General features: G+C 45.7%; 1 protein-coding gene across 1 annotated transcript in view; it reads right to left on the bottom strand.

The window, feature by feature from the left end:
• Positions 1-775: 775 nt before the first annotated feature.
• The window catches only part of PDE11A (phosphodiesterase 11A), a 441,211-nt gene continuing 425,192 nt past the window's right edge, over positions 776-16,794 (bottom strand). The window contains exon 20 of the mRNA XM_004701714.1: positions 776-943. Coding sequence (XP_004701771.1) covers positions 776-943 — 168 coding nt within the window. The remainder of the gene's footprint in view (positions 944-16,794) is intronic.

Here is a 16,794-nt window from a genome sequence, read left to right on the forward strand (position 1 = left end):
TTGGAAAACAGATCCTAAAATATTCATGTGCTACTGAGGTAAAGCCAGCTATTGATTTTCTTTCATCCTCACTTTAATTAAGGTCTATTAATCCATTCCGCTGGGGAGAAAGCTGGATCTACCCTCAAGGTTGAATTGAAAACTCGGAAATGGAGGACCACACAAACACATTTCCCCTCCTCCTACTGCGGACATCTGGCAGGGGGGCGTGGGGGGGTGTCCATCACGAAGAATCTCTGGATTCCAAATAAAACACCTCAATAGACTACAAATCGGGATTCTTGGGACAGACTGGCACAGCGGGGTGGTCTCTCTCAGGGAGGGGGGCCAAAGGCAGCCAGTGATGGCTTGGAACACATAGAGAGCCGCGTACAAAGGAAGCAGCGCTAGGGACGGCTCACCCCTCCCGGGTTTGCATCGAACAGATAGACAGGCCTCGGGTCCTGGCACTCAGATTGTCCCCTGCACCCACGGAGCCCAACCTGGTCTCAGGCCGAGGGCTCTTCGGGCAGCCTCAGGGGCCGTGGGGGGGGGTGGTGGTCCTGGGGCATGCCCCCGCCGCGCCCCGTCCTTTGTCCTTCCTGCCGACTGTCTCTCTCTCTCCCTCCCTCTCCCCGCCTCCCCTGCTGACCACACTTCAAGGGGAAAGCGCAGGCCCGCTCCCCCGCGCGTCCCCAAGCCTTGGGTATGCGCAGAGATGCTCCTGCTGAGGCAGCCGGCCCTGCGGGCTGCAGGCGCGGGGCAGCAGTGGGGCGCAGCAGCCGGCCGCCAGAGCTCACTTGGGGTCCCGCGCCGCTGCCGCCGCCGCTGGGGCGCTGGCCGGGGAGGGCTCGGCGGCCGGAGCGCGCAGCCGCTGCCGCCGGTGCAGCTCTTCCCACTGGCTTCTGTTCGCGGCCACCAAGTCCAGCATGGGCTTCAGTTTCGCATTGACCTTCACCAATGCCTGAAGCAAAACAAACAGAGGAGAGGGAGTCACTGACAACATCCTCCAGGTTCCATTTGTGAGGACACTGGGTCCCGGTGGACCAGCTCCAAAGGAGGGTGGCAAGACGAACCCGATGCACGGACTTTGCCCCTCGGCTGGCATTCTCTGCAGACCATGCAGGGGAAAAGGGACGAGTGTGCACAACTCGGGGGGTCGCCGGGCACACGGCTCCAGAGCCTGTCTTTCTGGCTGCACCAGGAGGGACAGGCAGCACATATGTGTGTTTTTGCCTGTTAGACAGGCAGACGTCTCGTCTCCCTAGGCCGTGAGCCGTACATTTTTAACAAAAAGCAACCTAGCAAGTGCTCCCTTACAGATGAGTTAGCCGACTAAGAATGATCAGCCGCAATCCGTGGAGCTGGTGTTCAAAGCTAAGGAGCTGGGAGCTGGGCTATAGCTACACATTAGCCTGGGCACATGTAAAACGAGACAGGGAGAAAGGAAAAAGGAATATGAAGGCGAGTAACTGGGAGTTGCAGGACAGATGAGGCAAGAAGAAATTCAGGGGGTGGCCAGAGGTGAACTGGCCCTAGTAAGTCCAATGCTGCGCAGGCTTCAGGGCCCTCACTTGCCCCAAACCCAGAAATGCATCTTAGTGGTTCATCGCAGCCCTGTAGAACAGCCCCGAAGCACTTCCAAACAGACTGTCCATTTTTTCTGCTTGGAGGTTACGGGCTGGGTTGCTAACTGCCTTCAGCTGCTCTGCAGGAGAAAGAGGAGGCTTTCTACTCCTGTAAACAGTTACAGTCTCAGGAAATCCAGGAGCAGCTCTACCCTGTCCTGGGGGTTTGTTATGAGTACGAATTGACTCGGTGGCAGTGAGTTTGGTATGGTTTGCTTCACGCTCACAAAACCGAGATTGTCCTTGGCAGTGGAATGAGAGCCCTTGATAGGAGATGCTGCATTTGAATTTGAGTAATTCTGCAGTTGCCACACCAGAGGACTACTGGGCTAGGTTAGTGGTGGGGGTTCCTTCCACTAAACCAGGAAGCACAGATTAAACAACAGAAGAACATGCTGTTTTACTGATTATTATTATTTTAGTTCATAAAACTGGGCTCCTAATCCTTTGCTGAGCACATAAAACGGTGTACCGCTTAGGAGAACTGTGTGTGTTTCCTCAAAAAGTTAGGTTGGGGTTACTGTTTGAGATGGCAATTCTACACCGTGCTAAATACCTAAGAGAAAAGAGGGCTTTAACAGATGCAGGGACACCAACGTTCCTTGCAGCACTATTTTCAACACGTGGAAACAGTCCAAATGCCCATCACCAGATGTACGGACAAACAAATGTGGTATCAAACGCTTAATGGAAGATTCAGCTCTAAAGAGAAATGAAGTCCCGACACAAGCTGTGATTTAGCTGGAAAGCATTATGCTCAGTGAAAAAAGCCAGACACATAGGAGAAATGCCGTCCAATCCCTCATATGTGGAATAACTAGAGCAGGCCAAGGCTTAGACACATAAGTTTATGAGTAGTTTCCAAGAACTGAGGGGCAGGGAGGAGGAGGAAATAGAGAGTTATTGTTGAACAGGATGCTGAGATTTTGTTGAGGGTGATAAGGAACAGTTGGGGATGGATAGTGGCCATGGTTGCCTAACACATCAAGTGTAATTAAGGTCACAAATTTGTCGTACACTTAAAACATGGTTAAAAGAACATTTTTTTTATATATAGTACATATTTTATCAGAATAAAATGAAAAGTTATAATTTCTTTTCAATACATGGATGTCTACATTTTCTTCATTTAAATTATTTTTCATTTTATACAAAGAAAGACTTCAAACCTCCTTAACCAACACAATGTGAACAGGAAAAACAATTCTCCATCTATGACACACTTTTATGCTAAAAAATCTGAACATTGGCTTGTATGAATAAACCCACCTTTGCAAAAGACTTTAAAAAAAGAGGTGGGAGAATGATTTTCTGGATACCACAATTGAAAAACATGAGATTTTGATGACAGTTTTATCTTTTTAAAACATGATTTTTGGCCTTTATCCTTTTGAAACATGAGTTCATTTTGAGAATAATGCTTTTCTCTCCCTTTTTTAGTTATGTTTTTCTGAAGTTATATGTGTTAATTTTAGAAAGGATATAAGTAATAGTAAAAAGAAGTAAATGAAGATGACATGCAACCCACCACTCAGACAGAACCATTATTAACTTTTGGTTGCCCACCTTGAGTGGGATTTTCTATCATCTAGAACAGATAATAATAGGTTCAAATTAGCCCAGGGATATAGTTAAAGTTTGTGCCAACCTAGCCAATAAACACATGTGGGGTTAATTGAAGGGCAGAGGGATCAATGGCTCAGTGAGCCTCGCCTTTCCAGTTCTCAGGTCTCTTGCTTTGTGATGGTCAGACCAGGGTGCAGCTGCCTTAGCCAGTTCCCTGCCTCAACTGACAAGGCTCATTTCCTGCAAGACATCCCTGAGGAGAAGCCACATGAACCTACCCCGATGCAGCCCTGGGTACTGGAGCAGCCATGTGGAGACCCCTGCCAGCGCTGAGAGGCTTACACGTTCACTGATTCGGCTTTCCTCCTGCAGTTGGCATCATAGTGTGTGTTTTGTGAGATGGAGGAGGACTTTGTGGATTGGTGTCAGACATATGGGTTAATGTTGGACTTGTGGGCTTGGGCAGCACTGGGTTGGGATGTTTTCTTGAAGTGCACTTAATGTTTATATAAACTCTCTCTTATATCTGAGTTTCTGTGGATTTGTTTCTCTAAAGTACCCAGACTAGCACACCAAGGATCTAAAATATCTTTACATGGTGTTATTTTTATAGTAGCATTTCACAAGTGAACAGAATTGAATACAAACATTTGGATTAAAAAAAATTTACCTTTGGTTATATGTCTTCCCAGACTCCTATTTTTAAAAACTCTTGTTGTTTTGAGTGAAGGTTTATGGAGCAGATCAGCTTTCCATTCAACAATTTATATACCTTTTGCTTCATGCCCTTGCAATCCCACAATGTACATTACTTATCTCACTTCCTCCCTGTGTTTCTTGCTTCCAGGTCTTCATTCTGAACACTTTGGAACTTTGTCCTTGGGCTAATGCTGTACTTTTTATCTGAAACAGTTGATTATTTCAGGGTGTGTACCTACCTAGTGATATTGTCTTCCTTAAAGACCTGTCTATTGTTGCTGCAAAGAGCCCTGGTGACATAGTGGTTACGAGTTAGGCTGTTAACCACAGGGTTCACAGTTCAAAGCCACCAGCCACTCTGCAGGAGACAGAGCTTTGTACTCCTGTAAAAGAGTTGCAGTCTCAGAAACTCATAAGGGCAGTTCTACTCTGCCCTACAGAGCCACTGTGAATTAGAAAGGTTCACAGTTCAAAGCCACCAGCCACTCTGCAGGAGACAGAGCTTTGTACTCCTGTAAAAGAGTTGCAGTCTCAGAAACTCATATGGGCAGTTCTACTCTGCCCTACAGAGCCACTGTGAACTAGAATTGACCCAATGATAGTGAGTTTGGCTTTTTGGTTTCATTGTTGCTCAAAACTGAGCCATGGAGGTGAGTTCATTTCTAGACTTGACGGGTGACTAAAGTTCCCACTAGTCTTTTTTTAAATTTTTTTTTATTAAAGATTAAAATTTATATATATATATATATATATATATTTTTTTTTTTCAGTGTCAATACATTTTCATTCTTTTTTTAAATTTTTTTAATTTTTTTTCTTTTTTAAAACATTTTATTAGGGGCTCATACAACTATTATCCCAATCCATACACACATCAATTGTGTAAAGCGCATTTGTACATCGTTTCTCAAAACATTTTCTCTCCGTTGAAACCCCCAAAATAAGGCCCCAATTTGTCCCCTCCCTCCCCGCTCCCCCCTCCCGCATGAGCCCTTGATAGTTTATAAATGGGTATTTTGTCATATCTTGCCCTGTCCGACGTCTCCCTTCATCCACTTTTTGGTTGTCTGTCCCCCAGGGAGGAGGTCACACACAGTTCCATGTAATCGGTTCCCTCTTTCCTACTCATTCTCCCTTTACCCTCTCTGTTTTGCCACTCATACCACTGGTCCTATAGGGCTCATCCATCCTGGATTCCCTGTATTTTCAGTTCCTATCTGTACCAGTGTACCTCCTCTGGTCTAGCCAGTCTTGCAAGATAGAATTCGAGTCATGGTAGTGGGAGCGGGGAGGAAACCTTTAGGAACTAGAGGAAGGTTGTATTTCTCATCATTGTTACATCGCACCCTGACTGGCTCATCTCCTCCCCGAGACCCCTCTGCAAGGGGATCTCCAGTGGCCTACTAATGGGCTTTGGATCTCCACTCTGCACTCCCCCCATCATTCACTATCCCACTAGTCTTTATCCAACCAGTAAGCTAGGTCTTTTTTTTTTTTTTTCTTCAAATAATTCTGAGTTTTGTTCCACATTTCCTCCTCCTCTATTTAGGGGAATGTGATCCCTTTCAGAGAAGTTGATAGTAGTAGCCACGAACCATCTCATTTTCAGAGCTGTTGAGACTGATGTTCATGTGGTCCATTTGCCCATTGGATCCATTGTTTCCGTACATCTTCAACTTTCTTCATTCTTCCTTCTAGACAGTAGGAGGCCAATCATTGGCCAATAGGCACCTTAGATGGTGGCTCATGAGCCTTTGAGACCTCATCATCACCAAAGTAGGATGTAGAACATTGTCCTTGTGGGCAGTGTTATGCCAATTGAACTTTGTGCCCCCAAGAGCATGGTCCTAAGCCCCCAGGCCCAATGGATAATTTCCTCAAGTTGTTTGGGTATGTCTAATCCGTTTTCATAACTTTGCTCACTGTGAGAGTATATAGATTTTTTTTGAACTTTTATTGTGAATGAAGCGAAGGTTTATAGCAGAGGTTCTCAAATTATGGCCCGCAGGCCACATGTGGCCCACTGAGGACATTTATTTGGCCCGCCGGCTGTTTTTGCCCCGTTTTGTTTTTTTACTTCAAAATAAGATATGTGCAGTGTGCATAGGAGTTTGTTCAAATTTTTTTTTTTAACTATAGTCCAGCCCTACATCGGTCTGAGGGACAGTGAACTGGCCCCCTGTTTAAAAAGTTTGAGAACCCCTGGTTTATAGAGTGGAATCTTACCCCTAACAACTCATACACATTCAAATCCAGCTCATCCTTTGCAATCCCCTCAAAGTGCCCTGCGTATCCCACTTCTCCCTATGCTTCCTGTTTCCATGCCTTCTGTCTTGAACTTTGTCTTTGAGGAAATGCTGCTCTTTGACCTCAAATGGTTGATTATTCTAACTCGAGGTCAATTCAGCTCCAGCCAGACCTGGAGTCTTAGGGGATCTGCCAATCTCTCTCTGACCAGGTAGTCTGCTCTCTTTCATGGCTTTGAGTTCTGTTCTGAAGTTTCCTCCTTCTGTGCCAGGACCTTCCTAGGTGATCCCTCAGAGCAGTTGGCAGTGGTTGCTGGGCACCATCTACTGAGCAGACAGCTTCCGAAGACCTGCACGTCTTGAACTTGTTCCCCACGGTCAGGGTCCCAAAGAATAAACACCTAACATCCCTGATCTCTGCGGTCTGGCAAGAGCGTCCAGTTACGAACACTTCAGATTGTTTGCCAGCTGCTCTACGGAGCAGTCCTATTCTATCCTATAGGTTCCAGATGAGCCAAAACACCTTTATGGCAGTGGGTATGGGGGTTTATCCTTTACCGCGTTACAGTCTACTCGTATCCTTGCAGTTGATAGATAGCTCTTTGTGAGGGTAAGTCAGGTCTTAGAGCAGATTCATGGTTCCAGTCTTGCTTGGAGAAGGTTCATTCTGGTATCCTCAGACATGAAGAGCTGTATGTCTCCTGGTGGAAGACATGACTGTTGCGGATTCTGTAACCACGGGTCATGCCTGGAGCAGGCCTTTTAGAAGGTATTCTGGAATCTCAGTGGTTTGGTCTTATAAAAACCGCTGCCCACCACCCTGACTCACAGAAATCCTATAGGACAGAGGTGAACTGCTCCATAGGGATTTTGAGGTTCGATGTCTTTATGGAAGCAGACAGCCACAGGAGAACTTGGTGGGTTTGAACGATCAACCTTTCAGTTAACAGCCCATGCTTAACTCACTGCAATATCAGAACTCTCAGGGTTGGGATGAGTCAGAACCGACTCAAAGACACACAAGGTCACCTTTTGTTTCCTGTGTAATGGATGGGATGCCTTCAAGGGGAGGTCTGAAGTAGGAACATCACTGTTTGTTTCATAAGCCAATACCCCCACAGCTGCTTGTTCATTTTTTATTCAGTGCTTTATAGAGAAAAACAAACAAGCTGTCCTAAAGGGCTTAGAATGCAAAGAAAGGGAAACTTTGATACAACAGAAATCCGTGGAAGCTGTGGGAGGCAGAGTAGCTGGCAGAGCAGCCATGTATAAAAGATGTGAGATGGGGCTGGAGATAAAAGCTTGTGTTAAAAATGGTGTGGGAGTCGGGTCTGACTTTTTCCAACCTCACAAGGGGGAAGGAGAATTCAAGTCCGCATCATCCCAAGGCTAATTCCCATGAAACCAAGGTCAGACATGCATCCTCCCTCCTCTACTCTATGCTGACAACTGTCGACTTCTTCTCTGGGTTCCATGATCCCTTGTAATAGCCACATAAAACCCATGGATAAGACTCACTATGGTGGGCTTCATTAGAGAGGTAAACAGGTTACAATTCAGGAGTATAAACAGCAGTTCTCTAAGCAGTTCTTTTCCATGGTGCCTGCAGCCACGCCTCTCACTGGCCCTCAGTAACTTTGGCCATACAGTCCCTTGGCCAGGGCCCTACTTGGCATTGTTACAAAGCTCCTTTAACACTGCCGATAAATGCCCCCAAAGCACACCGCTCTGCCCTACAGCTCAGCCCAAAGGTGTTTAGCTCAGTTCTGTGGGTCTGCAAACCTGGCCATCCAGATTTATTGCCTGGAAGCAACCCACTCTTCAGTGAGCCTCCTCCCTGAAGGCACCTGGCTTCACTCCCTCCGTAGGTTGGGAAGCTCACCCTTCTGCTCTGCTCTGCTCTGTGTTCTGATGCTGCTGTTCCTGGCGCCACTGCCACTGTTTTTCGGTCAGCTATCTAGTGTCACAATTTCCTGTCTTCAGGAACAAAGATGCTCAGTGCAGGAGGTCTCAGGGTCCAAAGGGTGTGCTTTGCTGCTTCTGGCTCTTTTTTGATGGTCCTGAAAGCCCTTATTCCTGCCTCTGAAATGGCTCATCTTTTTTTTATAAATCATTTTATTGGGGGCTCATACAACTCTAATCACAATACATACATACATCCATATATGCATGCATTGTGTCAGTATTTACATCTTAAAGGATATTTTACATGGGTAGAGGCTGTAGTCTTTCTTCTCTACTACTTTTTTACTCATACCCGTCTCTCTTTGTTCTTTTTTTAAAACACTTTAATTGGGGGCTCTTACATTTCTTATCATAATCCATATATTCATCCAGTGTGTCAAGCATATTTGCACATGTGCCGCCATCATCATTTTTAAAGCATTCTCTTCCCATTTGAGCCCCTCAATATCAGCTCCCCATTTCTTCTCCTTCCCTCCCCCGCCTGCCTTCCTTCATGAACCCTTGATAAATTACAGATTATTATTTTCATATCTTACATCGTCCTCCTTTGCCCCTCACCCACTTTTCCATTGTTGATCCCCCTGGGGGGGGGGGTATAGGTTGATCCTTGTGATCTTTTCTCCCCCCACCTGGTATCCTCCTGGTATCTCTATTCTTATTGTTGGCCCTGAGGGGTTTATCTATCCTGGATTCCCTGTGTTGTGGGGTCTTATCTGTAGCAGTGTGCATGCTCTGGTCTAATCTGATTTGTAAGGTAGAATAGAGGTCATGATAGTGGGGAGAAGGAAGCACCAAGGAACTAGAGGAAAGTTGTGTGTTTCATCAGTGCTGTGCCGCACCCTGATTGGTTCATCTCTTCCCTGTGACCCCTCTGTGAGGGGATGTCCAATTGTTTACAGATGTGCATTGGGCCTCCACTCCATGCCCCACCCCCATTCACATTGGGTATGATTTTATTCTGGGTCTTAGATGCCTGACACCTGATCCCATCGATGCCTCATGATCACACAGGCTGGTGTGCTTCTTCCATGTAGACTTTGTTGCTTCTGAGCTAGATGGCCACTTGTTTATCTTCAAGCCTTTAAGACCCCAGACACTATATATTTTGATAGCCAGGCACCATCAGCTTTCTTCACCACATTTGCTTATGCACCCATTTTGTCTTCAGCGATCGTGTCGGGAAGGTGAGCATCACGGAATGCCAGATTGTTAGAACAAAGTATTCTTGTGTTGAGGGAGTACTTGAGTGGAGGCCCAATGTCGAGATGGCTCATATTATACCTAGTAGATAGCAAAACTGACTGATCCTCATGTTAGAGTTTCACACACCCTATTTGCATGGGCCTTCCCAATCACAACTATGACTAGAAGAGCCACCCCCAAGCAATTCCACTTCAGCACAACTGGGTAGCTCCTCCTCTGAGGTGTGTTAGGACTTTGGTTTTGGGGAAGAGGAGGGCCACATAAACTTATTAGGGATCTAACATATTGAGGAGGACTGGATTTCCTGTGAGAAGAGGGAATGGCATGGAACTTTGTGCTGGAAATGATTCAAAGTGAAGTCAAGAAGGCTGGATGGACCGAAGAGGGAAGTTGAAGAGAAGCACAATGAAGTAAGACTTGGAAATTGTGGGGAAGTTTGATAGGTACCCAGAAATGGGGTTGAGGTCAAGTGTGAGATAGGTCTCAATGGACAACACCTCTTGATAACCCGAGGGGACAAAACAGAACTTACACATAGAGTTTCCAAGGCTCTAAATCTTCCAGCAGACTAGCACACCTTTCTCCCACCTACCTAGTGTGCTATCCTTGACAGTTACAGAAAACTACCCCCAACAACAGTGGTTTTCCAATGCAAGGGGCAAGAAGAGCAAAAGAATCCCTTACCTCCCGCTAGGGGTTCTTATCTCCCAACTGCAGGGAAAGGACTGACGACCAAGCATGAGTCTAACCTGGGAGGGACATGTTCTAGCATCTGCAAAATACAGAGTCCTGGTGAGACACCACTGAGATAAAGCAGAGCAGAGTGGGAAGGGCCTGAAATCATTCGGTCCGGAGGAGCGGTCAGCGCCCTCCACCCTGCTACAGGGTGCCGCGTCATGTGGATGTCCCTCAGACAGAGGAACTATATTTTCCTGCTCTCTTAAAAGTGACATTTATGATATCAAGCAAAAACACCCGATTTTAAGTCAAACGTGCATGCTATATTCCACATGATAATAACACAGAGGAACATCATAACGGGGCAGTGGTCAAATTTCTCTTCATTTCCTGGGAAAGATGCAGGGGCCGGTTTTCAGGTTACTGGACAGTGTTTCTGTTTAGACAATAGTGTGAGGGAACGTGACCACCATGGTTCTCTTCGGTAGAGTTTGGCACTGGCTTGTCTTCACTCTGATCAGGTCTTTTAATTAAACTGACTACGATAATTCCTATGGAAATTAGTGTTTATATTATTTTCCTGCTACAAAAGCATTTCTCTAGAAGTTTTTTTTTTTAATCCCTGGGGCACAAATTGGGATTTTTTTTTCCTGCTTGAAATGTAATTAAAAACTCATTTGATTACTATATTTCTGGCTCTGTTTTACTTATTAAATTCCTGTAATCAGTTTTCTTTTATGAAGCTGCTGGGAAATGATCTCACAAGCAACACATTTTTCTCTTCCTTGGCAGGTTCCCGAACACTGACTAAATTACACTCGTAGCACCTGCCCATGATTCGAATTACTCCACCAATTTATTCCTTAAACCATTTAAGTTTATTTGGCTTAGCCTCAAACAGGTTTCTTTCCTTTATTCTCACTCTTTGTTCTCCCTCTTGCTTCCTTTGTGTTGAATAAAATATTTAGGGGGAGGGGTGCATAATTCTCAGAATTCTCTCTTTCCCTTTGTTCCATATTCTCCCAAAACAGAATGCCATACTAGAACATCCTTCTCCTCTGGCCAGGTCAGTCGCCAGTTCTAGGCAAATGTAGCAAACCATTTGCCCGAACAATTCTCCTCTTCATATTATAAATGTGCCCCATAAATCCAGATAGCTGAGGGAACACGGAGCTATTAAAATATTAGTGAAGCAAGGGATTAGCTGCAAACCTAAATTCCAAGCTTTATGTTCTTTCCCCACAATGTGCAATCACTAAGATAAGTGCTTCTGCTATTTAGAAAGGTGGGAGCATTCCTAAAAACATCCCGCCAGAGACTGACACCCAAGGGCTTCTGTGAATTGAATACTGATAGCTGTCTAGTTTCACTTGCTCTTCATTGAAGGCTGGAGGCGAAACCTCCCCTCTCTCGTCACCCTTCACACCCTCAGAGACTGTGAAGATTGTGTATCAGCCCCGGGACGCAGCGATCTCCTCTGTGCCTCCCCGCGATACCTTGCAGGGATGACCATCTAGCATTATTTAAACACATCCAGAGACTGTAAGCTCATTATCTTCTAGGAGGTACTTTTATCATCTGCATTTTATACATAAGGAAACTGAGGGTCGGCAAGATTAAGTGCCTTCTCTAGGGTCACATAGTGAGAAATGGGGTCAGGATTTTGACCTTTGTCTCTCTGATTCCAGAGTTATGTGAAAAGTTCCCTCCCATTCGGAACTCAGCCCACACTTGACCTCCTCTGTGAAGTCTTCTTGGGTTCAGAACCTGTACTCCTTGGTTATAATATGCCAGTCATATGCTCTCTCTCTCTCTCTAATCATATTTCTCATACTGAAAATGTCTGTGGGAGTTTTTCAGTACTTTAAAGATGTTGCTTTCTTGAAAAAAAAATCTATCTTCATAATGTATATCTCCCCTCCCCACTGGATTGTCTTAATATTCTTTCTCTATCACTGGTTTCAAGCTATTTGATTATGATATGTCTTGGTGTAGCTTCCTTCGTGTTTCTTCTGTTAGGGATCCACTGAACATCTTGAATCTTAGTTTACAATTCTCTTCAGCTTTGGAAAAATTCACTATGATTTTAACTATTTTTCCCTCCATTTTCCCTCTCGGCGACTACAATTGTACATGCAGTAAATCACTTTGTATTGTTTGCAAGTTTCATTCAATCTTTTTGCATTCAATTTAGGACAATTTCTTTCAATATGTATTTAAGTTCACTGATAATTTGTCCTGCCATGCTTAATCTGCTGTGCATCTCATATACTGCATTTTCATATTAGAAAATAGAGTTTCTTGCCAGAAGTCAGTTAGTTGGTTTAAACCCAGCCCAAGACCTCCGATGACTGCTGGCCATGCACCATCTTCTCTGCTGTGCGGAACATCCAAGACACAGGCATGATAGCTAATTTTAACTAATTCTATGGATTGTGTCTGTTCGTGTTTTCTCTTTATTATTGAATATTCTTTTTATTCCTTATAATTTTTCCATGAATGTCAGATTTTATGAATTTGATGTAGGATGTTGACTTTTCTTTTTTCTCTTTGGTATTTATTTAACTAGTTTTCTTCTTTTTTTTTTTAACTAGTTTTCATCTTCGTTTTTAAATGCAGTTGTCTTATTTGGAAACAACGGATTCTTTTGAAGCTGCCTTCCAAGCTTTGTGAGGGGGTCCAGACAGCCCTTAGTCTGAAGCTGAGTTGGCTGCGATACTGATCCAGTGCTTTGCTGAGTGTGCCTCCTGCATTTCCAGCTTTTCCCATGCTGCCTCGTAGCAGCATAAACTATTCCTGGCCTGGGAGAGCTCGGACAATTTTCTACTTGTTCCTTTCTGCTGTTCCCTGTGCACCCGCGACCCCACCCCAGTCTCAATGGTTTCCTCATTTGCATGTGGTGATTGCACTCGGCTAATGATTGACTAAGGTCCTCTGTACTCTCTCGGTAAAGCTTGTCCTCTCTGCTACTCTGTCCTGGAAACCCTAATTCCGGAACTCTCTTGGCCTGACCATGGTATGCATGCATGACCTCATAGACATGCCAAAGAAATTGGGCAATGAATAAGGACAGCCAAAGAATTCATGCCTTTGAGTTACGATGTGGGCAAAGAATACTGACCATACCATGGACTGCCGAAAAAGCAAACACATTTGTCTTGGAAGAAGTACAGCCAGAATACTTTTAGAACCACAGAGGGTGAGACTTTATCTCATGAACTTTGGACTTAGTCTCAGGAGGGACCGGTCCCTGCAGAAGGACCAGTGAAGCGCAGCAGAGAGGCGCTGAGACTGAAGATGAACCTTCAGGACAGGGCTGGACACAGGGATGGCGAGAATGGTGCAGGACCAGACAGTGGGTCACCGTGGCTCAAGCAGACTTGATGGCACTTGAAGAACAAAAGCAGCCATCCTAGAATCACAGCTCTGCCCCCACAGAGAAGTCACGGGGTGCTGCTCCTCGCAGTGTCGGGGTCTCTCGTCTGGGCGGTGGTGTTGGTGGGTGCTGTGCTGTCCATTCCAGCTCACAGCCTCCTCCCTGCTGGGGCAGAACTGCATGACAGGGTTTCCTACGCGGTCCTCTTTATGGGAGAAGATCACCAGGTCTTTGCTTATGCGGAGTCCCTGGTGGGTTCAAACCATTGATCTTGGGATTACGGCCTGAGCACTTCACTGTGCGACACCAGGGCTCCTTCTTCAGGAAGTAAGATGGCACCATTGTTTCCTTCTCTCAGGAAGCACCGTCGTGTGCTCTCTATTATCTACTGTCTGAAAACTGTTGTTTTCTGTACATAGTCTGCGTGTTTTTGGTTCCTTAAGGTGAGAGGGCAAGTCTGGGCTCTGTTACTCCAGCCTGGGTGACAGTGGAAGTTGCATGTCATTGGTTTTTAACAATCTCTTCTTTACTCTCCTGGGAGCCTCCAGAATAAAGGAGAAGGACTTTTATCTCTGTTTCTCTAGCACATCATACAGTAAACCCGTGGAAAGCAGGGTCCCCCTCCCCCCTCCCCCAGGGAGCTGTGGCAGGAAGAAGGGCCAAGACCAGCACAGCTGCTGGCAGCTGACACTGGGGTCAGAGTGCTGTGACCTCCCACGAAATCCTGCTGGAACAACAAACCCAGGACGACTCCCTCAGGCAATGAGGATAGTATTTATTCTCTCTTATGGCCATTTCCCCCCTGGTACCTCGTTTCCATCAGTTCACCAAGCTGCTAGGAGCCAGAGTCTGCCCGCCTTCCCTTCTGCCTCACGACCCATGGCTGCTGTCCTCGGCTCAGTGTGTGCTCATTCGTTGGTCACAATCACTTCTTAGAACTCAAGTGCCGGATGGACAGGGCGGATATGAGGCAAAGGAGCAAGCAAAGAGCAAGACAAGTGTGCAAAGGACTCGGAATAAGTCTTTTTCAATACTCGTTGTTGGGCGGAGGAATGGAGAAACCCTGCAACATGAGAATCAGATTCGTCCTTGAAACTCAACCTGTCTAACTGTGGCCTCTGGACTGGACCAGAGCATGTACACAGGTGTAGACAAGAAATAAAGCTCACGACACACGGAACCCCGGAACGGGAACGGGAATAGCGATACCAAAGGGAGGGGGCTGGGGGAAGAAGGGGGGACCCATCCCAATGAATGACACGTAACCACACCACCCTCAAGGGTCAAGAACAACAGAAACTAGAGGGCAAGGGAGACAGCAGTCGGTGTGAGATATAAAAATAATAATTTATAAGTGGATAGGGGAGGGAAAAAGCGGAGCTGATCCCAAGGTCTCAATGGAAAGTAAATGTCTAGAGAAGAACGATGGCAATATATGCATTAATATGTCGGATACAATGGATGGATGGATGGTAACAAGAGTTGTAAGAGCCCCCAATAAAATGATCTTTAAAAAAAATGTCCAACTGTGCCATTCATGCCGCTTAAAGAACTTGGAGGCCATTGTCTGAGTTGGCTACTCATTCATTTTTAAAAGGGCAAAAGAGAAAAAGTGGCCTGGGTCTTTGGTTGCTGACCTGGAGTTCCTGAAGAGTGGCAGGTGAAGGTGCCTGGCTGCTCACTGGAAGGTTAGTAGTTCCAGTGTACCCAGGGTCTTCTACCTTGGAAGAAAGGCCGGGACATCTGTTTCTTAGAGACACCCTCAGCTCTTAAAAGCCTATGGAGCATGGTTCTACTCTGACACACAGCGGGGTCACCAGGAGTTAAATGGATTCCATGACACCAGGTTTGGATCATTGCTATTTAGTTGCTCATAGTAAGACTTAGTCTTGCTCACCTTTCCCCCCATGCCAAACTTGCCCGAAGGGAATGACCAGAAAGTAAGACAAAATACACAATTCCTGGTAGAGGAGAGAAAATCTAAAGTACTTTAAAAAATATTGGCTTTTAATAAGATATAATAATAGACTTGAAGCCTATCTCAAATACCCGTTTGAGTCAACATCCCTCTTTTAAGGAAATGATCACTTAACATTACAATTATTAATTCTCTTAGTGAAAATGTCCAACAGTTCACTTATTTGGAAGTGGAAACTCACGGCCAGTGTGACTGGCTGGCATCAGCTTGCTCGGGGCTTCAACTGGAGGGGCGAGCGAGCATGCTGGGAAGACCAGCCATTATCTTGTGTTGGTTTGAGCAGTCACAAGCATAAGCAGCATCTCTGAGACACAGCGGAAGTTTCTACATAAAGTACGGGACTTCAGAGAGAAGGGGCCAATTACAGGCACAAATCCAAACTTTTCAGTGAGAGAAGTGGTGGATGGCAAATCCCTCTTTATCCTCATAAGGGATGATCCATATTCAAGATTTTAACTAACCCACCCCTGGGTTTAATGCCACGCTGCTGCTGCCATGATGTGCTTGCTGACCCTCAATTCTTCCATCTTGTTGAGGAAGCCAGAGCACAATGGATCATCACCCATAAGGGAACTGATCGCCTTCCATTCAAGCCTTCCTTTGATGCCGGAGTCTCTCTTGGGGAGCTCAGCGCGCTCCTCCCACCAGCTGCCCAGCTCAGAAATCTAAGGGCCACCTGTGATAGTCTCATAATCTGTCACTTAGTCCTGTCAATTCTACTTCCAAAGTATTTTTTAAGGCTATTTTATTTCCATTTCTACAACCTAGTTTAGCCTACCTTTCAACTCTTTTAAACCTTCGACTAGTCTCCCAGGTTTTCTTGCTCCTGCCCAATTGAAGCACCCTGGAAAGGTTGGTCAAAAATACAAGTCCAGCCCACTTTCTACTCTAAATCTTTCAGTGGCTCCCAAGTGATAGACACATATATTATAACTGTTGTATCAAATCCAAATCCCTTAATGTTGCTTAGAAGGCCCTATTAGGAAAATGAGAGAGAGACTAAGTTATCAGAAACAAGACCCCAACACCCAAGAAAACTTGCTGGAAAATTTGGATTATGCCTCCAAGAGATATTAAAATGCCAAAATCATACCTTCTAACTATCTGGAAAAACGAAAGTAAGTACTTTTCTGTGCACTCCCTTGGCAGGCTTCTTGGGTAAGGGCTGGCCTGCTAACCAGCAAGTTGGTGCCTCCAACTCACCAGCCCGTCCACAGGAGAAAGATGAGGCTCTCCTGCTCCCAGAGTGACATCCTCAGAAACCCAATACACAGGGTTGCTGTGAGTTGGAATCACACTGATGGCAGTGGGTTGGCCTCAAAAGGAGAATAAGCTAATATCCAAGTGGTTCTGGCGGAGGAGTAGCTGACGTGGTCGTCAGTACACATGAGAGCAGACAGAGTCGGCGGTGGGGCCAGATGGGTGACAGCACACAGTCCCCCGATACCTCACTCTTGCCCTCCCCAGTTCACTGGT

Source organism: Echinops telfairi, unplaced genomic scaffold (assembly GCF_000313985.2).
Source record: "Echinops telfairi isolate 266 unplaced genomic scaffold, ASM31398v2 ScPeMD7_3;HRSCAF=10, whole genome shotgun sequence".
NCBI lineage: Eukaryota > Metazoa > Chordata > Mammalia > Afrosoricida > Tenrecidae > Echinops > Echinops telfairi.